The following is a 24891-nucleotide window of genomic DNA, read 5'->3' as shown; positions in this document are numbered from 1 at the left end:
GGATCATTTAATATTCTGCCCAAAGCATCCTTGATTACAGCAACTCTAGGTTTGAATCTGTTCTTCAGTTCCTTGAGCTTAAGAAATGCTGAGCGAGTCCGGCCCTTTTGATTTTCTGACTCTAGCCCCCTCCTAACAACCCACCCAAAGTATGTGAGACAAAGTCCTATTTCTAACCTGTAATATTTATAGGATATAGCTTTTTACCTATAATATTTATAGGTTAAAAAACCTACAGAATTCAAAATAACTATATTCAAGAATAAAACTTAAGGTATGATTTACCTTCTGATGTATGAATATTTGGATCATTCATATGGCATTAAAAAGTAGGAAAAAAAATACTTCCTATTGGACTAATGTTATTTTGACAGTTGAAATAGAGCATGGGTTCTGCTAAACCACCTTACTTGGGATGCTGGCTCTATCTGAACAAATCAGTTAACTATGGCTCAGTGTTGTGAACTGAAGAAATGTCTACCTGGCGTACTCAGTAGGGAGCTGGACTGCCAAGGCCATGCTCTAAAGCAAGCTCGAGGCACTGCTGGTTACACTGTCCAGGGTCACATTCACCAGGGTCACACTGACCAGGGTCACATACAAGACACAAGTGCTGCTTCCCTTCCTTCACCACGTAATAGCATCTGTCTACACCTGCTTTTTGTTGTTCTCCGTTATCTTCATAGCTCTATTTTTCTAACATATATTTTGTCCAGAGTTAATAATAATATCGGCCGGAAGGTTAGTCCAATACAATGACTTCCATCATTACTGGATGCCATAATTCTATTATTTTACAGATTTTAACAGTGTAGCGACTCCTTTCTTAACAGCAGTGTCATAAAAGGATGAATGGTGAAAGAAGGCTGAGGAGAGCTACAATGTCAGACACCACAGGCATATCACTAAAGCTGTAATTTCTACTGGCCATGTAGACTACAGTTTTCACACTTAAACTTGAAAAGCAAACAAGTAATAAATGGTTAAACTACATTTATAATCCTGAGAAGTTCATCACCAGCTTTTTTGGTTATATACTGTCACAGAGGTTTCTGAATATTTTGTAGGAAAAGTAAAACTGGAGGATGTGACCTCACATGATAGGTATACATTTCTATGTTACAGTAACATGGTCACTGAAAACAAAATCTATCACTCACTTAAATTTTCAGAAGTCACCATGAATTCTTCAACTTCATCATCAGAATCATCTATGAGAGGCATGAAGGCATATCTATACAGAAAAAAAACCATATAGTAATTTTTATTAATATGTCTAAACCTTTTTTCTGATTAAATAAAACTAAACAGCATTGCATACAGAAAAATCCATATTTTAAGGGATTTTAAAAAAATTTATTATTAATTTCAATGAAAACTTGCAGAGACTTGGGTTTCCATTCATTCATTGTTGCCCTTTTCTCACCTCCCAACCCTCCCTGCTAGTTCACTACCCTCTTGGAAAAGTAAAAGAAAAATTCTTTCATTGTTTTACAATTCCTCCCCTGAGGTCCACTCCACTATGAAGCCTTCGCTCTGGACTCCTGTCATGACAAAAATACCTAATCACATATCCCTTTTAAACAGTTTTCTCCCTTAACTGTTTAAATGCAGTATACATTACTGATCTTTCTTAGTCTCCCCGAACCCCGATGTTAGTCCTGTTTTATAACAGCAGCACCATGCAGTATTTGTCTTTTTGTGACTGAGATACTTCACTCAGCATAATGTCCTCCAGGGTCACCCATTTTAAGTAATATTGGATGAGTTCCTTGTTTTTCAACACAGCATAGTATTCCATTGTGTGAATATACCACAGCTTCTCTATCCATTCATTTGTTGATGGGCACGTAGGTTGTTTCCAACTCCTTGCTATAGTGAAAGAAGCTGCAATAAACATGGGTGTGCATATATCTGATTGGATGTCAGTTATGGCCTCTTTGGGGTATATTCCCAGTAGTGGAATTCCTGGGTCAAATGGTATCTCTATTTGCAACTTTTGGAGAAAACACCATACCTTCTTCCACAATGGTTGCACCATGTTACACTCCCACCAACAGTGAATAAGTTTCTCCACAACCTCGCCAGCATTTGTTGCTTGCTGTTCTGTTAAATTTTGCTATTCTGACTGGGGTGAGATGATATCTCATAGTTGTTTTAATTTGCAACTCTCTTAGAGCTAGGGATTTTGAACATTTCTTCATGTGCTTGTTAGCCATCTGAATATCTGTTCATATCCTGTGCCCATTTTTCTATTGGATTATTTACCTTTATCTTGTTGTGGTGAAGGGTTTTTTTTTTTAGTTTAATATAATCATTTCTGTATATTGTCTTTTATGTTTCTTTTTTTTAATTATTCTGATTTATTTACAAAAGATTATGGTTTTTCACAAAAGATCATTCCCATTTCCTTCACACATCAAATTGTGCAACCCGATGATTAACATCTTCCCCCTATCCTCACCCCTCTATTTCTATCTTCCCCTCTGCCTTGGATCTTCATACTCATTCTACAATAATAGTTTTATACAGTATTTGTCCTTGTGGGATTGAGTTATGTATTTTTTAGTTTCTTATGAATTAAAAAAAATCCGTAGTAGAGTGGACTTGGGGTGGAGGGAATGTATAACAATGAAAGATTTTTTTTCTTTTACTTTTCAAAGAGGAGAGTCAACTGGGGGAGAGGTTGAGCAGGGAGAAAAGTGCAACAATGAATAAATGGAAATCCAAAGTCTCTGTAAACTTTCACTAAAACTAATAAAAATATTTAATGAATATAAAAAAAGAATGATAACAACAACAACAAAGCACACAAAAACTCCTGCTAAATTAACGAAAGTTATTGTTGTGAAAGTGCTCATATCCTGTCAACAGAAGCACAGGAGATAAGAGCATTCTGGGAGGAATCTGATAATCTATACTATCAGGGGAAGGGGCCTCCTGTGCTACTTTCTGCCCTGTCAGATTTCCTTCTCTGCCTACCACTTCATATTTTATTCCCTATTTAAGAAGTTACTTATCTGACTGTGGATAGGGGGAGCACAGTTCTTGCTATACCTTTCTCTCAGATATATTACTGATGGAATAAAAACTGACAGAATCTTTCTGAAAGTCATGAAAATTCACTAGGACAGGGAATGAATAGCTTTCAATCGTGCTGCTGATAATGGCCAAAATCTGAGAGGCAAGTGTCTAATAACGGTTTAGCTGTTGAGTCCATTCTCACTCCTGGTGACCCTGTGTGTACAGAGCAGAACTGCTATGCAGAGTTTTAAAGCTGTGACTCTCTGGAAGCAGGCGTGTGTCCTGAGGCATCCCTGGGGAAGTGTGAACCACTCTATAACCAGATGTTTGCACCAGCAGACACCAATGTACTATGATGTCTCTCTCCAAGGACCTATTTCTCATTACAACATGTCCAAAGAATGTCAGACAAAGCCCCAGAATCCTTGCCTCCAAGGAGTAGCCTGGTTTAACCCTCTCTAGGACAGATCTATTTGTTTTCTTGGCAGTCCCTGGTACATTCACTACTCTTCTCCAGCACCACAGCTCAAAAGCATCAATTCTCCTGCTGTCCTCCCTAGCATTGTACAACTCTCTGATGCATAACAAGTGATTGCAAAGACCACGGCCTGTATCAGGCACACCTTAGTCTCCAGAGAGACACCGTTGCTCTTGAGTACTTTAGAGAGGTCCCTAACAGCAGACTTTCCCATCGCAATACGTTTTTTTATTTCCTGGCTGCTGGTGCCAAGAGTGTTGACCATGGAGTCAAGCAAACTGAAGCTGTGAACAATCTCAATCTCTTTGCCATCCATCCTGATGCTACCGACTGGTCCAGTGGTGAGAATCTTTGTCTTCTTGACATTGAGCCTCAGTCGATACATGAATAAATTCTAAACAAGAAGACACAAAACTGGGTATGCACGTATGTGTTAATGCTCTTGTCATGCCCGGCGAGCCTACCTGTGACACACAGTGATCTGAGAACAACAGAGTGAAACCCAATCACCATCCTGTGCAATTCTCACAAAAAAGTACTGCCATGTTGTGGGTAGGGTCCATTTAGTCTGGTAGACTCACAGTAAGTGACCCTATGAACAAAAGCTCTAATCTTACCCTACCCTGAGCCAACCTCACTATCTCTAGCACATCTGACCTCACTGACAGTCACTGTGTAAATCCATCTCATCTAGCGTCTTATTTTTTTGCAAGGAGCTAGAGTCAGGAAATCAAAAGGGCTGACTCGTTCAGCATTTCTTAATCTCAAGGAACTGAAGAACAAATTCAAACCTCGAGTTGCTATAATCAAGGATGCCTTAGGCAGAATATTAAACGATCCAGGAGGTATCAAAAGAAGATGGAAGGAATATACTGAGTTATTGTATCGAAAGGAATTGGCAGATACAGAAGAGTTTAATGAAATAACATTTGAGCAAGAGCCTATGGTGATGAAGGAAGAAGTTCAAGCTGCTTTGAAGGAAATAGCAAAAAATAAGGCCCCAGGAATAGATGGTATACCAATTGACGTATTTCAGCTAACAGCCCTGGATGTGTTCGCCAAGTTGTGCCAAGAAATTTGGAGAACAACCACTTGGCCAACTGACTGGAAGAGATCTATATTTGTTCCCATTCCAAAGAAGGGTGACCCAAAAGAGTGTGGAAACTACAGAACAATCTCATTGATTTCACATGCAAGCAAGATTCTACTGAAGATTATCCAAAAACGACTGGAACAGTACATCAACAGAGAACTGCCAGAAGTCCAGGCTGGGTTTAGAAGGGGTCATGGTACTAGGGATATTGTAGCTAATGTTAGATGGATCTTAGCTGAGAGCAGAGAATACCAGAAGAATGTCTGTGTTTCATTGATTATGCAAAGGCATTTGACTGTGTGGCTCATAACAAACTGTGGCTGACTCTGAGAAGAATGGGAATCCCAGAACATTTAATTGTGCTAATGAGAAAGCTATACTTGGACCAAGAGGCAGTCGTAAGAACAGAGCAAGGCAACACTGCATGGTTCAAAATGGATAAGGGTGTACGGCAGGGATGTGTCCTACTCCATACCTTTTCAATCTGTATGCAGAGCAGATTATCCGAGAGGCTGGGCTCTATGAGGAGAAGCGTGGCGTTAGGATTGGTGGAAGATCTATCAACAATCTGCGTTATGCAGATGACACAACCCTGCTTGCTGAAATTGAGGAGGACCTCATGAATTTACTGCAGAGGGCCAAGGACTGCAGCCTTCAGTATAGACTGAGGCTCAATGTCAAGAAGACAAAGATTCTCACCACTGGACCAATCGGTAGCATCAGGATGGATGGCAAAGAGATTGAGATTGTTCACAGCTTCAGTTTGCTTGAATCCACGGTCAACACTCTTGGCACCAGCAGCCAGGAAATAAAAAAACATATCGTGATGGGAAAGTCTGCTGTTAGGGACCTCTCTAAAGTACTCAAGAGCAACGGTGTCTCTCTGGAGACTAAGGTGCGTCTGATACAGGCCATGGTCTTTGCAATCACTTGTTATGCATCAGAGAGTTGGACAATGACTAGGGATGATAGAAGGAGAGTTGATGCCTTTTAGCTGTGGTGCTGGAGAAGAGTACTGAATGTTCCATGGACTGCCAAGAAAACAAACAGATCTGTCCTAGAGAGGGTTAAACCAGGCTACTCCTTGGAGGCAAGGATTCTGGGGCTTTGTCTGACATACTTTGGACATGCTGTAAGGACAGACAGGTTCTTGGAGAGGAACATCATGCTTGGTAGGGTAAGGGACAGCGCAGGAGGGGAAGACCCTCTTATGAGGTGGACTGATTCAGTGACTGGGGTAATCGGGATGGGTGTGTTAGAGGCAATGCAATTGGCACAGGATAGAGCAGGGTTTAGGGCTGTTGTACATAGGGTCGCTGTGAGTCACAAATGACTTGACGGCACATAACAACAACAACAACAACAACCCTTTTTCATTTTACCCTGTATACTGTTGTTGTGTGCCATCAAGTTGCAACTGACTGACCCTCCAGTGGGTTTTCAGAGGCAATAAATCATACAGGAGGAGACTGCTCATCCTTGTCCCATGGAGAAGCTGGTGGATTTGAATAATGTGCCTTTAAGATTGCAGTGCACCTTCTAACCTCTAGGTCACGAGAGCTCCCTATTCTCCCCCTAGAAGTACTGTATTTATAATCAACATATCTGCACATTCTCATGGGAAGAGGGGTGCAGCAAGGGGAGATGGTGTGTCCACTGCACAGCCTCGGGTACACTGCTGAGCTCGCCGTTACAGTGCTTCCCTACCTAAGCCCCACTCTTCCTTTCCAGCTTGATCTCATTCTGCTTTGAGGACTATTAACCAAACTGCAGGCCTTGCTATCCTCCCCAGAATATCACATCTTTCCCCATGGTGTCAGAAAATGGACATTCTTTCTCATCTTAATTGTTCACTGTCTCATCAAGGTCAAGCATAAATGCTCTCTCTTTCACGAAGCCTTCCTCATTTCTCTTACATCTTCTCTCTCGACTTAGTCTGCATATTTCTATTTCACTGCCTGACATCTGCTGAATTTGTCTCATCTGATTCCTCACAGGCAAGGACTACTTCCTTACAGCTCCTATGAAATTATAGAATATCTATAGTAGGTAATCAACAAAAAGATCACTGAATGGAATTTTTCTGTTAGGTACCTCTGATTATTTGCTGATGGTCTCCACAGAAACATTATTACAATAAGGATAAGTGAAAAAAGGAAGCTCCAAAATGCATCATCAACCCAGCGTTCCATCCAATCCTATACAAAACGGACATATTTTGAAATTTATCAAAAAAGATTTTCTGCTAAACATTTATTTTCTCTTTAAACAGTATTATATAAATATTAATAAATTTTTTCCTACCAATAAATCTTTCATATAACCAAGCATACAGTTTTAAAGTATAAAAAGTAAGAAACTTCAAATAATTCATTCAAAATGTGTATCTCTATAAAATCTCAGTTAGTGTTTCCTGCAGTATCATAATGAGTCAGATGAACAGTATCTTAACATAAAACAACATTAACATACAAAGAATTAGAGAATTAAAGTTTAAATACTTTTCAGAGGCGCTTTAACCTTGTTTTATTTTCTAGGAGAACAAAGTAGGGCTTAAAGAGATTAATGCTCAAAATCATGAGACAGGCTAACAGCTGAATTGGAACCAAGCTGACAATTCAGCTTTTGTGACACTGACTTTGACACTGATCATCCGACGCCAAAGCCTGATGCAATTTATCCATACAAATTATTTCCCTAGTTGCTTATTTCGCTTTTAGTAGGAGATTGTAGATGTTTTGAAAATGTTTTGAGAGAGCTGTTTATATTTATGAACATACTCTTCCCAAAGAAACCTTTTAGAGTTAACTAAAAAAGAGGAAAAAAAATTTAGAACATTAAGTGGAAAAATAATAATCCAATAGGGATAAGAAGAAAAAGAAATTACAAAAAGAAGCCAAAATGTTTGGAGAGCTCTTTGCAACTGGTTATGTGAACCTTGAGACTTGCTTTAAATCTCTAGAACATTCACTCAGGAAAGGGTGTCTTATATTCTAAATCTAAGCATTTATCTCCTTCTGACTAGAAAACCCAACAAGAGTATCTCCTAAATGTCCCAGTGAATATGCCACTAGAGAAAACATGTGAAACTTAACATTTACAATCTTAAATACAAAATTACTTCTTCATTTCATAATACACAGAAAGAAAAATAAGAACACTGACTCATCTATCACCTTAAATTATGCTTTCTCTTCTAAACATACAAAAATAAGTTAAGAAAAGGGAATAACAGAGAAAGAAGATTTAGGAGGAACTTTCCAGACTCATTTCAAGGAAGCAAAAGACTATACTTCTATAAAAAAACAGTTCAAAGTAAACAGAAATTTCCCATTGGGATTCAATGTACTTACAAACTAAATTCTTCAAAAATAATTAATTAAAAATTGTACAAATTTATAAAAAAATAAATTTGTATATTAGAACAAAAAATGGTTTAAGTAGAAAGGCCATACTTACTGATTGACATTTTGCAATTCTAAATGTCTTAGTCGTCCATATCATAAACACTACAGAAGCTGAAAACACAAAAAGTCATCTTAAAAGGAACATACAATATTAATATAATTTATTATAATAAGAAAAATTAAATAACTTACCCAATACAGCAAAGATCAGAGTATTTGTAAAGTGCCTGTACAGAGAGAATTTCACCGTGTTCTTTCTTAATCTTAGAGTCTTCACAGTTTGTGCCAAACTTATGAAAATGTGAAAAAAGTTAAGGAAAACCACTTTAAATAGTAATAAATGAAGATGAAATAACAACATAAGGATCCTAAACTGTATTTCAAATGTCTGTATGTTAGCTATAGTTCAGCAAATTTGAAGCTAATAAAAAGCACAAAGTATTATCATAACCAACACTGTATAACCATTGTTATTGGGTGCTGTCAAGTCAAACACGACTCCGAGTGACCCTATGAACAAGAGATCTGAATCCTGTCATTTCATGCACTATCCTCATCATCTCTGACACACTTGAGCCCACTGCTGTAGTTGCTGGATCAATCTATCTTATTGGAAGTCTTCCTCTCTTTCCCTGACTCTCCACCTTTGCAAGTATAATGTTCTTCTCCAAGGAAGACCTGAAGCCCTTGCTGCAAAAGGTTAGGGACTACAGTCTTCAATATGGATTGAAGCTCAGCATCAAGACAACAAAGATTCTCGCCATGGGCCAACTGGCAGCACCATAATAGATGGAGAGGAGATTGAAGTTGTTAGCAATTACAGCTTGTTCAGATCCACAATCAATACTCTTAATACCAGCAGTCAAAAAATCGTAAGACAAATCCCATTGGGAAAATCTGTTGTCATGGACCTCTTCAGAGTGCTGAAGAGCAATTATGTCTGTCTAGATACAAAGGTGCACCTAATCCAGGCCATGGTCTTCTAATTACTTGTTATGCTTCAGAGAGTTGGACAATGACTAAGGATGACAGAGAAGAATAGATGCCTTCTCGTTGTGGTGGTGGAGAAGAGTCTTGGACATACCATGGACTGCCAAGAAAACAAATAGGTGTATTCTGGAGGGGGTAAAACCAAGTCTATCCTTGGAGGCTGGGATTTTGAAGCTCTGCCTCACTTACGCTAGGGACGTGGCCAGGAGAGATCAGTCCTAGGAGAAGGACATCATGCTTGGAAGGGTGGAGGGACACTGTGCAGGAGAGGAAGACCCTGGTTGAGATGGATTGATACAATAACTGGGGCAAAAGGGGTTGCTGTGTTGTAATTAGCGAGACTGGCTCAGGACAGGTCAGGGTTCAGAGCTGCTGTACATAGGGTTGCTATACATCATAGGAGACTCAATGGCACAGAACAACACTAACATATTATGACAGGTGTGGAAGCAGGAGTGGCATCCACTTCCTAAACAACATGCATAGGAGACTCAATGGCACAGAACAACAATAACATATTATGACAGGTGTGGAAGCAGGAGTGGCACCCACTTCCTAAACAACATGCCTCTGGAAACTCTATGAACTCTGATAAATGTTGGTAGTTGTAGAGAGGCTTTAGGTCATTTGTTTATTGGGTTGCTATAAGGCAATCAACAAGAACAACAAGCAATACTGACACGGTGACTGCTGCAATGGGCTTTTGTGTGTCAGGACGTGTGAGTATGGCACAGAATATAACAAGGTTCATTCAGGTCTTTTGTTCATAGGGTTGCTATGAGTTGTACTAGACTTGACAGCACTTAACAACAACAAGCAACATACCCAAAGCTTGTGAGAAAAAGCTTTGCCATCTTTGCCTCTAAGGGGAACTCTGGTTGTACTTTTTCCAAGTCATGTGTGTTTGTTCTTTATACTAACTTTATCACAGATTTTACAACTTATCATATGAACTAAATCATCAAATATTAATGAAAAAAAATGTATGCCAGAAGACTTGCATGTTCCTGCAATGCCATGAACAGCTCTCACTTGTGACATCTGGCATGTACTTTTCTTTTGTCTTTGTACCTTGTTTGTTCATTTTTATTATTGATCATTATTTGCTTCTCTGAATGATCATAACCAAGAAGGGAGGTCACAGAGATAACATTTGGGTGAGTTTTTATTCCTGTGAGCCTTGGCTTAATTGTCTTTGCCTAGATACTATTTTGATCCTATCTTTGTAAAAAAAACCACAAAACAACAAAGGCAGGTAAGCTGCCAAATCCATTTTCTAAACTGAAACATGTCAAAACAAATCTGGACCATGGTCAGCCAGATTTTATTCAAGTGGATTAATGTAATAGGGAAAATATGCCAACCACAGAAGATCTCCAAGCCCTCAAAAGCCAGGCAGGAAAGGGAAGCAAGAACAAGGCTAGAAAAAACTAGGTATGGGGGAACAGATGGTCTGACTGGACTGTTGATTAAGCACTGCCTTTTTTTTGAGGTTGGCCAATTTTCAGGAGGAGACATTACAGACAGGCTGTAGACTGGCTTGAGGCTGAGGCGGGGCCAATAATGAGGGATCTGGAGGAACAACAGTGCTTAAACAAAACTGGCCAGCCAGGTGTGTTGTGCACATTAGTCAAGATATAAAAACACTTGAGCTAATCACTTATGAGAACAGGAATTTGTAGGCCTGATTTCTGGCCTTGTCATAGTCAACTGGGATTATCTGTAAACTCTTCCATGGAACATAAAAAAATATGTGTGTGGTGAAAAAAGACCTGCACAGACAAGTATTTCTTGATCATCAGCAAGATCCAGGAGCACAGAGCTAAGGAGAGCAACACTGTGGGGTCTGAAGAAGCAAAGAGATTGTCCCTTGGACTCCACAGCAATGCAGCTGGCTTTCCAGCCAGATTTTTCTGTTCTTAAATCAAAGTTCCTTCCTCTGGAGCACACCAACAAATGTTGCTTAAGAAATCAGCACTGGAAAACATATATCTACTCTTTTCCTGATAACTATTCCATGACAAAAGCAGCAAAGTGGCAAAGGTTGTACTTGTGCATATTTAAAACCGTATTGTAACTCATTAATCAAAAGGTAGTACTAAATTATAATACCAAGACTGCTTCTTAATCTTTCTAAAAGAACAATAAGGAGATCTGGTGGCCTACTGGGTAAAGTGTTGCACTACCAATGCAGATAGGTGGTTCAAATACACTAGGTGCTCTGTGGAAAAGGTGGACCATCTCCTCTCTTGCAATTTATTCTCTCTGAAAACCCTCTGGAGGGTTACCTATGAGTTGATATCAACTACCTAGCATACAACAACAATAAAGGACTAAAAAGTTGTAATACAATACAACCAATTAAGACCGGTAACAGAACTTACAAAAATGCATATATATGTTTATTATTTCTAAAACAAATCAAGACCAAAGCTTATAGAAATCTTGAATCAAACCAATTTTCTAGGTTAAAGTGATCTTATTTACAAACTCAAAGGATTTTTTTAAAGGCAAGGAATAAAAAAATGAAAAATATGAAACTGCTTAAGCTTTCACTTAATGAGCTACTTTTAAAATGAATGTTGTAAATGTTGAATCATATCTTCTGTCAGAAGAAAGAAAGAATAAATGCTAAGAGGGCTATGGATCCTGAAGTGAAAACCAGTATAAACCTTCAGATGCGAGGAAAAGGATATCCACCAGCATAAGCCAGAGTCAAGGAGAGAGGGAGGGAGGCTGGCTAGAAGAACAAAATCAGAATCTTTCGCCTGCAGCAAAATAGCAAAAATAAAACAAGCCAGCCAGAAACAGGAAGGATCTACATGAGAAAGACTACAGCTTTACCATTTCCAGGCTAATTTTTTTCTATTACTTTTAAAATTAGATCCTTACAAGGTTATTTTAGGAGCAGTGTTAAAACCAAAAAAAGAACTGGGTATAAATTAAATGTAAAAAAGTGCAGTATTAATGTGGAAGAAGGTAAAAAGAATTTGTTCTGGAAGCTGTATAACCTTGCATTCTGTTCTGACAGTATCATGAGCATTTTCTCTAAACTGCCTCCCATTTCTACCATCACAGAGCAGAGAGACAATGAGAATTGCCCAGAGTCAGCTTGAACCATTGAATGTCTCCCTCTTACCACCTCCCCTGCCCATAATGCTGCTTCCCCCCATCCACCCACCTTTACCGAAGCCACTGTCCTGCTGTCCTACTGAGTTTGGAACGGCCACAGCCAGAGCCAGCAGCACTGGCAGCTAGGTGACAATCCTCACCTAAGTCTCCATCCTGAGACAGTGCCCTGCCTCGCCCTCCCTGCACCTTGCCCTCACTCCAGACACCATCCCAGCTCCCCTTCTTTGGTGATAATCTACACTCTCCCCGGACACAGTGGTGGCCGCCTACAAGGAACTTCCACCACCGACTCCAATTCCTTTCCCAAGCCAAGCTCAAATTCCAGCTCTCTTCTTCATTTTTATTGCCTGGGTAGCTCCAATGCCACTCTTTCCGACTTCACTCCACACTGTCCTCAGCCACCCACCTGAAACTTGCAGTGACCCCTCTGGGGCCTTTCAGTACTTCTTCTGAAAGCCAGTTCCACCAAGTCCATCATCTGGAGTCCTTCACATTCCCCTGACCCTCAGCTTCTTTTCTTTGGGCCACTGCAATGACTCCTCCTAAGACTGACTGTCTTCTCTGTCATTGTTGCATTATAAGACACCTTCCATCATGTTGCTCACCAACTCAGCGTAAATTTTCTTCTTCCTGCCTTCTGAAGGAAGTCTAGATGCTGGAGGTGGAACGCTATCTTTCTCTTCTGGAACCATTTTCCATGATTCTCACATACATGTTCTTCTATAGACCAGCTACCTGAGCACATTCTACTTCTATCCCCATATTTCCATTGGCTTGCTCCTCTTGCTTAAGAGACTATCCCTTCCCCAATTCTCTGCCTACTACACCTCTTTGTGTTTGCACAGTATCAATTTAAATTTCATCATCTCTGTCAAGTCTTTCCTCATTTCTAGGTCACAATTAAAATTCTCCCTCTGCCCTCTGCTAAGCTAGTATCCCACTGTAGACAATGGTGATTACTGGCCATGCTGTTCCTAGTTCTGCATCTGTCTCCTCTATCAAATCAGGAGTCACTTTCAGCCATACCTCCTCAGCACAGAACAGACGCTGAACATACAAATGTTTGCTAAACTAAATAAAAAGGAAAGATATTCTCTGATTGAGGTTATAAGGGTTGTTGCTTTGTCACCAACTAAATTCCTACTTAAGGTAACAATAATGACATAATTGTATTTCTTTCTATTATTAGTACAAATAAAAATTATTTTTTAAAAAATATCACAAATGATAAAGGATATGAACCACACAAAAATGGAGTCAATGACTGCTAAAATAATGTCACCCAAAACAACAGCTAAATGAGTGGAGCCCTGAAATAAATAGAAAAAAAAAACCACCAAAAAAAAAACACCACAAAATAAAACACAAAATGAATGCAATCATTATGTTACAATTACTCAATACTGAAAAAGAATTTTAGCTCATAATTTATAAAATCTACATAAAAGATTGCTATATTATAACAACTGTTTTGCCACCAACAAGTACTAATTTGTTATCAACTTATTGGATAATAGTAAAATAATATTATGAAATGGTAAATAAAAAGCAACTTTACTGAAGTCAACTAATTGAACCTCACCCCATTCCACAGGAAGCATGTAGCCAGGACAACACAAAGGACTCCTGTTTTTTCCTACACTTTGTGAAAGGACCCAGACAGAAAGGGGACAATAGAGAAATAAACCATGTACATATCCATGCTGTGACTAATCAGGAATTGAGAGAGAATTATATTTACTACCTTCTTCTTCCTTTTTAGTGAAGATTAACTTCCTGTGAATTACAGAGATATAAATAGTTCATCATTATATGAAAGTAAAAATAACTACACTCAAAGTTAGAAGAATGGTGCACCTAAAATGCAGACAATTCAAAGGGGGAAGAAAAATGAATGAGGCTTGAATGACACTATTAATAAATATCTTGCTTTAAGGGATAGATCAAAATATGGGACAGAAACTTATACAGATGAACCACTCTCTAAATACTAGTCTCATTTACACATTTAGCCCAAAAGATATTTCTTCATGAAAATTACAAAGTTCTCTGAATCAGGTAGGATAAAGCATGTTTCTTCATCACTTAGCAAATAATTATTAAGAAGACCAGAAAGCTAGAAATCTAGGCATCTTCCTACATTACATTCTGACACTACACTAGACAGCAGAGAATTACTGCCTAATTACCAGCCACTTTTCTCCCTGAAAAATTCCTTCTCATTCTTCTCATAATGGGATATGCTAAATCCCTGAATTAATGTGTTTACAAGAAGCAGATAAAATTTATAATCAAATGAAGCATAAAGAATGATGAAGTGTAATGCTTATAAGCTTGAAGGGCACAATTAACTTCCTGTTCACTTGTTACATTTATAAAGCAAAGGTTATGTACAAATTGTATGACTGATAAACTATAATTTAAAGACTAACTACAAACATTTCTAGGACAGCTAATTCCTGAGATAACATCAAGTATCTTTCTTAATGTTATCATCTTCATAAATGTTTTATCTAGTCTTTTCTTTAAAGAAAATATTTTTTGAGGGAGGGATTTCCCATCTTAAAACTTTATCTCATGATATAGAAAGTAAAAGTGTACTTCACTGTTAAGGACAAGAGAATGGTAGAAGAATGAAGTAGTTTTTACCCCAATGACTCTCATCACGCCCTCAACAGCTGCAAAGAGAAAGTAGAGAATGCCCAGTCCAATCACCCGATGCATGACAGTTCCTAAACGAGGCCTGCAGTGAGGAAGAGGAAACAAAAAGAAGACACACAGCATGAGTACGCACCATGGACCTAAATGTAAGAAGCCGCACTCTTTCCAATATCAGACAAGACCTTATCTAATCAAATCAGCCTTACAATGCTTCAGGAAAACCACATACTTTTTTGAAAGGCAGGCTGTGTATCCATTTATCTAGGACCCAGGGCTGTGGAGATTTCACTGAAGCAACATGCAGAGGCTGCATAAATGGCAAAGTATTTGATTGCTGCAATTTATGCACTATAATTAACATACTAGTTGGCTGCTGACTCCCAGAAATCTTGTGTATCAGAGCAAAATCATTCAACAGGGTTTCAAGTGACTGCTTTTGTCAGAAGTAGAGAGCCAGATGATGTTTTTTCTGATGAGCCCCGGGTGGGCTTACACTGCTCACCTTTTGGTGACCAGCTCAATGATTAGCTGTTTTCACCATCCAGGAACTATTTCACATACACCAGGCTCTACTTGTTTGGACTAGAAGAGTGGACTGATGATAAGCTACTAGAAGTTAGTTCTTTCACTAACAGCCACTCAATAAAGCCCTGGTGAAGCAGTGGTTAAGCACCTGACTGCTAACCAAAAGGTCAGTTTGCAGTTCTGTAGACAGTGACAGAAGTAGTCAGTCTTCTGTTTTACAGGCCCAATGTGGGTTTGAATTGACTCTAACAGCAGTGAGTTCAGCTTTTGGGCTTTTTTGGAAGATACCTGCTGAAACTGAAGAGGACCTGAAGCGCCTGCTGGAGAGGGTCAAGGACTGCAGCCTACAATATGGATTGAGGCTCAATGTCAAGAAGACAAAGATTCTCACCGCTGGAACAACTGGCAGCATCAGGATGGATGGTGAAGAGATTGAGATTGTACACAGCTTTAGTTTGCTTGGCTCCACAGTCAACAGTCTTGGCACCAGCAACCAGGAAATTAAAGGGTGCATTGCCATGGGAAAGTCTGCTGTTAGGGACCTCTCCAAAGTACTGAAGAGCAATGGTGTCTCTCTGGATAATAAGGTGCGTCTGATACAGGCCATGGTCTTCGCAATCACTTGTTATGCATCAGAGAGTTGGACAATGACCAAGGAGAATAGAAGAAGAACTGATGCCTTTGAGCTGTGGTGCTGGAGAAGAGTATTGAGAATACCATGGACTGCTAGGAAAACAAACAGATTTGTCCTGGAAAGGGTTAAACCGGGTGGCTCCTTGGAGGCAAGGATTCTGAGGCTCCGTCTAACATACTTTGGACATGTTGTGAGGAGAGACCGGTCCTTGGAGAAGGACATCATGCTTGGGAGGGTGGAGGGACAGCTCAGGAGGGGGAAGGCCCTCTATGAGGTGGATTGATTCAGTGACTGGGATAATCAGGATGGGAGTGTCAGAGACAGTGCGATTGGCACAGGACAGAGCAGAGTTTAGGGCTGTTGTACATAGGGTCGCTATGAGTTGCAAGCGACTCGACGGCACATAACAACAACAACAACTCTATTTCTTATTCTTTCACAAACATAAATTAGAAGTCCTGATATCTGAAACCAGACGAGGGCCCCAGTGGTTACAAGTCCCCAGAACAGACCTGTCAGAGGCCTGAGTCTGGGCAGCCCCAATGCTGGAAGCCAAGAGGACGAAGATGATCAACAGACTGGGCAGAAGCCACAGCCGATGAGGAAGAGGATAAAAGAAAGCAAAAACGCCTGCAAAGAAAGCCTACACAGTGTTCCAGGAGTGGTGATGCAGGCAGGGTACTTGGATCAGGCAAGGAGTGGTCCTAGGGACCCTGAGAAGGCTGTGTCAATGGAGGAACTGGCCAAAGCTTCACTATAGTGTGCTTGAAGACAGGGGAAGTTGAGTACAGAAGCTTATTTGAAACATTATGCCACAAGTGGGTGGCCAGAAGTGAGATAAAAGCAGAGAACGGCTGTATGGGTTTAATAGAAGACCTTTTTGAAGATGTAACAATAAAAGCACATAGAGGGGAATGATCCTTCAGAGAAGAGAGAGAAGATGGAGGAGAAAGAACTGACCACTAGTGCAGCTTCTCTGACACATGAGAAGTAACAGGAGTGAGGGCACAGAGATAGGCAGGACTTGGCCACAAATAAGGAGCAGCCATGTCTTCTGAAAGCAGAAAAACACTATGTAAATGGTTCAGACACAGGGAGATGGATTTGACAACAAAAATACACTGAGATTCTCTTCTAAAGGCTTCGATCATTACAGAAAAGAACTAAGGTCAGCTGAGAGGAATGGGGGCAGGGTATTGGGTCTTGGAAGAGAGAAAAGAAGGGATAATATGGTCCTCTACAGTGTGGGAAGGTGAGATAATAAGCCGTGAACGGTCAGCAGCTCGAAGGGTATTATTTGAAATCGATGATCACGAATTTAAAATGAGTCTATGCAATGTGGCTGGCTGTCGTTCTTGTGCCAATTCTATGAGTTAAATGTGGGTCTGAAGCAGGTGGAAAGCTAGATTTATCAATGTTAGGACAATAAAGAGAAAGGTGAGGACCTGAGTGTGCTTACAAGGATTATGCTATCCTGATAAACCACAGAAGTCTAAGCCAAAGGCAGAATATAAGACATGAGTGATGTGTTAGGCTCAATGACCAAAAGTCAAAGAACATCTGAAGCTGAACTTTTAAAGTAAATTGGAAGCAGGAGTGGCATTCACTTCCTAAACAACATGCCTTTAGAAACTCTATGAACTTTGAGAAATGATAGTTATAGAAAGGCTTCAGGTGTTTTCTTCATAGGATTGCTATGAGTCGTGCTCGACTTGACGGCAATCAACAACAACAACAACAAATGGACAAGATAGGTGATAGCTATAGATTGCTTAAAATGTAATTATCTAGAGATTACAGTTATATCCATTATTAAGGTCTAGAAAATGACCAGGGAAATCAGTAGCTGAGACCAGATAAGATCAGTACATATGAGGAAGTCAGAGCAGGTTACTCTCAAAGGATCACCTCCAAGGACAACACAATCTTTGAGAATTCTGACAACTGAAGTGTTGGGGACAAAGGTGGTGAAGCAAATGCAGAGGGAGTGAAGGATAAAGGAAGAAATGCTCAAGCTGATCTACACTTAGATGTAGCAGGAATTCCTGCCAGACAATCTGAGTTTCTGGGAATCAGAAAGTTTTAGAGAAGAAGGTACAATAGTCTACAAAAAGCAATGAGAATAAAAGGGGTAAGACCCCTCACATTCAAGGCCCTGGGTTCACAGATGTGTGAGGTGAGATTTGGCGAGAAAGTCAAAGGAAATAGTTTCTCTTTCTCATCAAAGTCCCATTTCAATCAGATTTGTTTTTTATCTTTTTTTTTGTTTGTTTTATTAATTTTTGTGTGTGTACCGTCAAATTGGATCTGACTGGTACAGGAGGAGATTGACCCTCCTTCTCCAGCAAAGCATCTGGTGGATTCGAACTCTGTCCCTCTTGGTTTGTAGTGCAGCTTCTTGCCAGTAGGCCACCAGAGCTCCCTTCATTTCAATCAGATTTTTCTGTGTTTATGTCTACTCCCTGTTTCTCACAGCAATCAAATACAGGCTTAACTGTATGCTTTGAGACAGGAAAGAATTTGTCTTTCAAGAATCATTTTTTATTATCCTTACCATTCATTCAGGATATTATCAAATAGCCAGTAAAAAAAAATAATTCTTTATAAACATGTTTTAAAAGATTTGTATTATCTATGGAATCTGTATTCGATACTGAGAGTTTCTGACTCAACAGTGTTAATAATGCAGGGTGATTGAATCACAAGCAAAGACTTATGACCTTTCCCAGGCACACTAACACTTACTTCACAATGCCGTAACCCAAGCTCACAATGATGACAAGGAGACGAGCCAATGTCCTCTTAATTGCAGAAATCAATTCAGCAAATATCAGTAAGCTTTGAGCTGAGAAGAGAACGAGAAATCATTCACTATGTGCACATTCAGAGGCAGTCACCTTGGTTCTGGACATGTGCTGTTTATAATTACATTCCAACATCATATTAATCAGCTATATGTGACTGGAAAGCCCTCTTGATCCAGTCACTGCAGGAACACCACAGGGAAGGAGGAAATCCCTATCTCCTGAAGAGTTCCTCCATTTTACCAACGGCTCCACTGGACACAGATTTCTAATTTCAACCTGAAATCTGCATCGCCGAACTTTTCTCTATTCTTGTCCTTCCCTGTGATGGCACACAAAAATCAGAAAGGCCCCGTCAAATGACTTGAAGACAGATCTGGAGCTAAGTGGGAGGAAGAGGCTTGAAGGACGGAGGTCGACTCATGGTGCTATTCCTTAGGGGAAACCATGAAAGAGCGGCCGACTTGGGGAAAGTGAGCCAAGTGGAAGGCACAAAAGCTGAATGGTATTTCTGCCACAGGGAGACTGAGAAGTGTGTGGGGCACTGAGAAGATGTGTAGCAGGTGACTGGACAGGAGAGAACTCTTTAACAAGAAGTAACATGACAGGCTTTCCAAGACAGGACACATGCTTATCAGGATGTTGCTTACTGGTCTAGCTGTTTAAACCTGAATTTTTTATGTGGAGCTGCAGTCCAAAACTAAGAAGTGAGTTTGTCAGCATCTATTCTTACTGGACCTGCTCTCCACACTCCACTGTGTAAAAAAGGATGGATGGGCGTTATTAATTCTTTGTGAGAATGAAAGAAAGCTGGAGAAGACACAAAGTTATGTGCATCATCTGTCCTAGAACCACTGAATGTACTCCCAGTGACTAAATGTCTTTTCTTTTTCCAAAGAAAGAAGAAAGATGATGGAGGAAAAATGGGTATCTGTAACATAACACTCCCCACCCTTTCATCTCTTCATTCCCTCAAAACACTCAAACCACACCCACAGTCAACTATTCTTTCAACTCACAGGGGTCTGCCATCAGGTTTCCTAAGCTGTCATCTCAAGGACGAGGGACAATCTCATCTTTCTCTCTCAGAGACTGGTGGGTTTAAACTGCTGACCTAACTACCAGTTAAAAGCCCTATTATACCCCCAGGCTCTCGTCCCAAGTCACTCTTACCATACTCCAGCTCACAAATGATAGGAGTCTATTGGACACTAATGTATTTAAGAGACAGTAATAACTTACTTGACAGTCCAGTGCTATTGATGTTTTGGTATTCAGAATAAAATACTGCTTTCTCAATCATTCCCAGGAAAATAACAGCTGCAATCCAGAACTGGATTCTTAATATATCTTTCCAATAACACGCAGACCACATTAGCCAGAGTACACCATATAATATATAAACAATACACATCACCATGTAAAACTGTTGGAAGAGAAACAATTTGGTCAGTTAAGGTTCCAGTTTGTAAGCCTTCATGTTCCAATCACAGAACCAAGAACTGAGGGTATGTCAAAGCACTAGCTACTCAAGGAGTACCACCACCAATATCTTAAAACGTAAGATTTTTCCAAAATTCATTTTAAAGAAGGAAAAATACTCACAATCAGTAGAGGCCAATCTGAAGCAGAAATATATCCATGAGGCCCCATCATAGAAAGGGAAACTAGAGAAGGGAAGAGGGGCACAAGGAGGAAGAAAAGAGTTAATGAAAAATCAATCTTAAGTTTTTAATGTAAGCTAATTTAAGAGCAGGCTCTTTAACATAAACCAAGCTAATAAATTAGAATTTTACGTAGCATGCACGAGCTATTGAGCTATTTGATTATATAATCTTACCAAGATACCTTCACTTGTGAAAGGCTATAGAAATCTGTTCCAAATTTGATCTCACACAAAAAAAGCAACACCATAACGGCTACCAAAGTAGGCCCTAAACTGGACCCTTGCTGACACACTGACATGAAATTTCTATCATCTTTAATGTAATGGGATAAATTACTGAACTCAAGCATGTAGGCTGGGTTGTTGTACAAGATAGCAACACTGAACACAGGTTGCCAACTACAGTGAGGACGTGTTGGCCTCAACAAGCGTTCCCATTACTAACTGTTGTTAAATGCTGTCAAGTAGACGACCACTTATAGGAACTCTATGAACAACAGATCTGAACCTTGCCCGAGCACCCTCTCCTGCACTATCATCACTGATATTCGCCAGTTCACTGTGTCAAACCATTTTGTTAAGTCTATTCTCTTTCTCTGACCTTCACCTTTCCTAGAATGAGGTCTTTCCTCAAAGTCTGGTCCCTCCTAACAACATGCACTAAGTATATGAGATGAAGCTTCACCATTCTTGCCTCTGAGGAACACCCTGGTTGCACTTCCTCCAAGACAGAATTTTGTTTGTTCTTTTGGCAGTCCACAGGATATTCAGTATTCTTCTCCAACACCACAACGTAAAGGCATCAAGTCCTCTCATTCTTATTCATGGTCCAACTTCCAGATGCACAGGAGGCAATTAATTAAAAATACCATGGCTGGATCAGGTGCATTCTATGTTTTTAAACTGACACTGTTGCTCAGAGGCACTTTGGAGAGGTCCTTAACAACAGATTATCTCAATATGATACATCTTGATTTCTTAACTGCTTGTTACCATGGAATAAAAGGCAACATCATACTCTAAGATTGAAGCTGTCAATAACACCAAGGGTAATTGTTGTTAAATGCCACTTAGTTGAGCATGACTCAAAGTGACTCCCTGAACAAAAGATGTGAACCCTGTACTATAATTATTGTCATTTCTCTGTTCAGAGTTTCCAGAAGCCTGAGGTTTAGGAAGTGGATGCCAATCCTGCATGAAGTTGTCAATGTTTTCATTTTATTTGGGTCCACTATCAACACCCAAAGTAATAGCAGTGAAGAAATAAAAAGGCATGTTGCACTAGGAATGTCCTGCATGAAGTTGTCAATGTTTTCATTTTATTTGGGTCCACTATCAACACCCAAAGTAATAGCAGTGAAGAAATAAAAAGGCATGTTGCACTAGGAATGTCTACTGTCAAGGACCTCAAAATGCTAAAGATGTCAGTTAACTGACTTGAGGTACACTTGATCCAAGCCATGGCATCTTCAATTGTTTCCTATGCATTTGAAAGTTGGACAATGAATTACAGACAAAGAATCAATACTTTGAATCATGTCTGTAACAATGGGCCCATGCATATCTGAGATTGTGAGGATGGTACAGGAAGATTCAGGTCTGTTGTTCATATAGTCACTATGAGTCTTAGTAGACTTGATGATACCTAACAATAAGCAACTATGGCTCTAGATTGTGGATCCAAGTAAAATTAAATCCTTGACAACTTTAAGTCTTTTCTCCATCTATTATGATGCTGCCTAAAGTCCAATGGTGAGGATTTTTGTTTTCTTGATTTTGAGATATAGTTCATATTGAAGGCTGCAGTCTTTGATCTTCTGCAACAAGTGTTTCAAGTCCTCTTTCTGTAAGCAAGGCCGTGTCCTCTGCATAATGTAACTTATTATTGAGTCTTCCTCCAATCCTGATGCCACAGTCTTCTTCAAGTAGCCCAGGTTCTCGGATGATCTGTTCAGAATACAGATTGAATAGGTATAGAGAGAAGATAGAACCTTGACACATATTTTTCCTGATTTTAAACCATGCAGTGTTCCCTTGTTCTGTTCAGACAATTACTTCTTGATCTAAGTATAGGGTTTTTATGAGCATAATACAATGTTCTGAGATTTGCATTCTTCTCAATGCTTTCCACACAATCAAATGTCTTTGAACAGTTGATAAAACATAAGTAAACCTGTCTCGTATTCTCTGCTTTCAGCCAAGATCCATCTGACAACTGCAATGACACCCACTATTTCATAATCAGCTTGGATTTCTGGCAGTTCAACACAATTCAAAGGTGTCAGCACTTCTCCTGTCATCCTTATTCACTATTCAACCTGTACTGTCAATGTACTGAGCCAATCATTTTTTAATAGTTGGTAAGATTTTACATGCATGGGTATTAACATTATTTATGTGATGCTCATGAGTTATTAACAGGCAGGAACTTAAAACTGCCTGCTGAGGTCCAAGAGAGAGACTGCATGCCTGTAAAGCAGATGCAGGTCAGGTAAGGGTACACATCCTTCCATCTGCATGATCTGACCCAGGCCAGCCCTCTCATCTCAGATGCCAGCTGGTGGAGGAAGGCCTACTCCACATAGCCTAAGGCAGCAACTCACAAGGATGCCTGCCCAGGCCTACGCAACCCCAGCTCTGGGCCTCCTCTGCAGCAATGCCTATCTGGCCTTGGTGTTCTCAACCTCTCCATAGACTGGACCCTGCTCAGAGGCAAAGGCTGGCTTCACATCTGTGTCTCTAGTGGTGAATCAAAGCAATTTGCAAATCCCCAGGATTGTCACATGCTGTGTGCTCACTGTCCAGTGGAATCCCAACCTGAAAAACAGGACCTAATGCAATTTTAGGTCACATGAAAAATGTTTATTCAGAGCTCACCTGTGCATTAGGCACTAAGAAACTTTTTGTAGTGAGGCAGTGGATTCTGCCTCATCCATTGAGAGTAGGGGAAGGCAGAGACATTGGGTACAGTTGACAGACAGACTACTTCTATTCCTGGGCTGCTGAAAATAATATTAATATATTTTTTTTTTGCTGAGGACAGCGTACTTTATTGATGGTACATGAGAAGGTGGGCTCTCTAAGCCCCTCCACTTTCTCAGGGGGACTGGATGGAAACTGAATCAAGGATGTGAGCTTCTCAGTGTCAGAGGGATTGAGTTGGAACAAAATGTCCTCAGCAGCTGAGAGTCTCTCTCTCCCCTAGTGCTATTGCTGAGGCTGGTGGATAAATGGCTCTTATTCTTTGGAGGCCATGTGAACCACCAGGTCAACCACCAGTTGCTGTAGCCAAATTCACTGCCTTACTAGGAAGAGTTTGACAAAGTGGTCATTCAGGCAACACCAGCCCCAGCATCAAAGGTGGAAGAGTGGACGACACTGTTAAAGTCACAGGAGACAACACGGTCTTCAGTGTATCCCCAGGATACCCCTGAGGGGCTCTTCTGATGCCTGCTTTACTACTTTCTTGATGTCATCATATTTGGCAGCTTTCTCTAGATGGCAGGTCTGATCCACAACTGACACACTGGGAATGGCAACACAGAAAGCAATGCCAGTAAGTTTCCCATTCAGCTCAGGGATGACCTTGCCCATGACCTCGGCAGTGCCAGTGGATGCAGGGATGATGTTCTGGGCAGCTCCACAGCCACCACGCAACAGCTTTCCAGCGGGGCACATCCACAGTCTTCTGGGTGACAGTGATGGAACGGACTGTGGTCATGAGTCCCTCTACAATGCCAATGTTGTCCTGGATGACCTTGGCTAGGAAGGTCCCAGCAGCTGGGGGTGCAGGAGGCCTTGCTGACAATCTTGAGAGTTGTCATACTTCTCATGGTTCACGATCATCACAAACATGGGCATCAGCAGAAGGAGCAGAGATGCTTACCCATTTGACACCACCCTTCAAATGAGCCCCAAGCTTCCCCAAGGGTGTGAAGACACCAGAAAACTCCATAACATACTCAGCACCAGCATCATCCCACTTGATGTTGGTGGGATCTTGCTCCTAGAGGATAGTGATGGCTTTTCAAATGATGACAAGCTTCCCATTCTCAGCCTTGACAATGCCGCTGAACTTGTCATAGGTGGAATCATAATGGAACATACAGACTATGTATTCGAGGTAAATGACAGGATTACTAATGGCAACACCATCGACTTTTCTAGAGTTAAAAGCACACCTGATTACCAAGCATCCAATGAAGTCAAATCCATTCACTCTGACCTTCACCATCATGTCTCAGGGATGCAGCTGAGGCTTCACAAGAAGAGAGGAATGTCGATCGAAGAGAAGCAGAGAGCCAGAAAGAATTATTTTTCATAATATTTTAAATAACTGATGATGATCAATTTCATGATATACTCCCACCAACAGTGAATAAGGGTTCCAGTTTCTCCACAACCTCGCCAGCATTTATTGCTTGCTGTTCTGTTAAATTTTGCTATTTTGACTGGGGTGAGATGATATCTCATAGTT

The 24891-nt window shown here is 40.3% G+C and overlaps 1 protein-coding gene across 1 annotated transcript in view; it reads right to left on the bottom strand.

The window, feature by feature from the left end:
* Positions 1-24891, bottom strand: part of LOC102850584 (transmembrane protein 87B-like) — a 54284-nt gene that overhangs the window by 8519 nt on the left and 20874 nt on the right. Inside the window, 11 exon segments of the mRNA XM_006902763.1 lie at positions 1161-1234; positions 6690-6793; positions 8055-8113; positions 8195-8303; positions 13363-13434; positions 14774-14867; positions 18690-18789; positions 19991-20174; positions 20354-20415; positions 23213-23231; positions 24301-24420. Of these exon segments, the coding sequence (XP_006902825.1) occupies positions 1161-1234; positions 6690-6793; positions 8055-8113; positions 8195-8303; positions 13363-13434; positions 14774-14867; positions 18690-18789; positions 19991-20174; positions 20354-20415; positions 23213-23231; positions 24301-24420 (997 nt within the window).

This window comes from Elephantulus edwardii, unplaced genomic scaffold, assembly GCF_000299155.1.
Source record: "Elephantulus edwardii isolate Elephantulus edwardi_28Jun2011 unplaced genomic scaffold, EleEdw1.0 scaffold00447, whole genome shotgun sequence".
NCBI classification, from domain to species: Eukaryota; Metazoa; Chordata; class Mammalia; order Macroscelidea; family Macroscelididae; genus Elephantulus; species Elephantulus edwardii.
The sequence above is the reverse complement of the archived record's forward strand: the minus strand, read 5'-3'. Positions and strand labels throughout refer to the sequence as shown.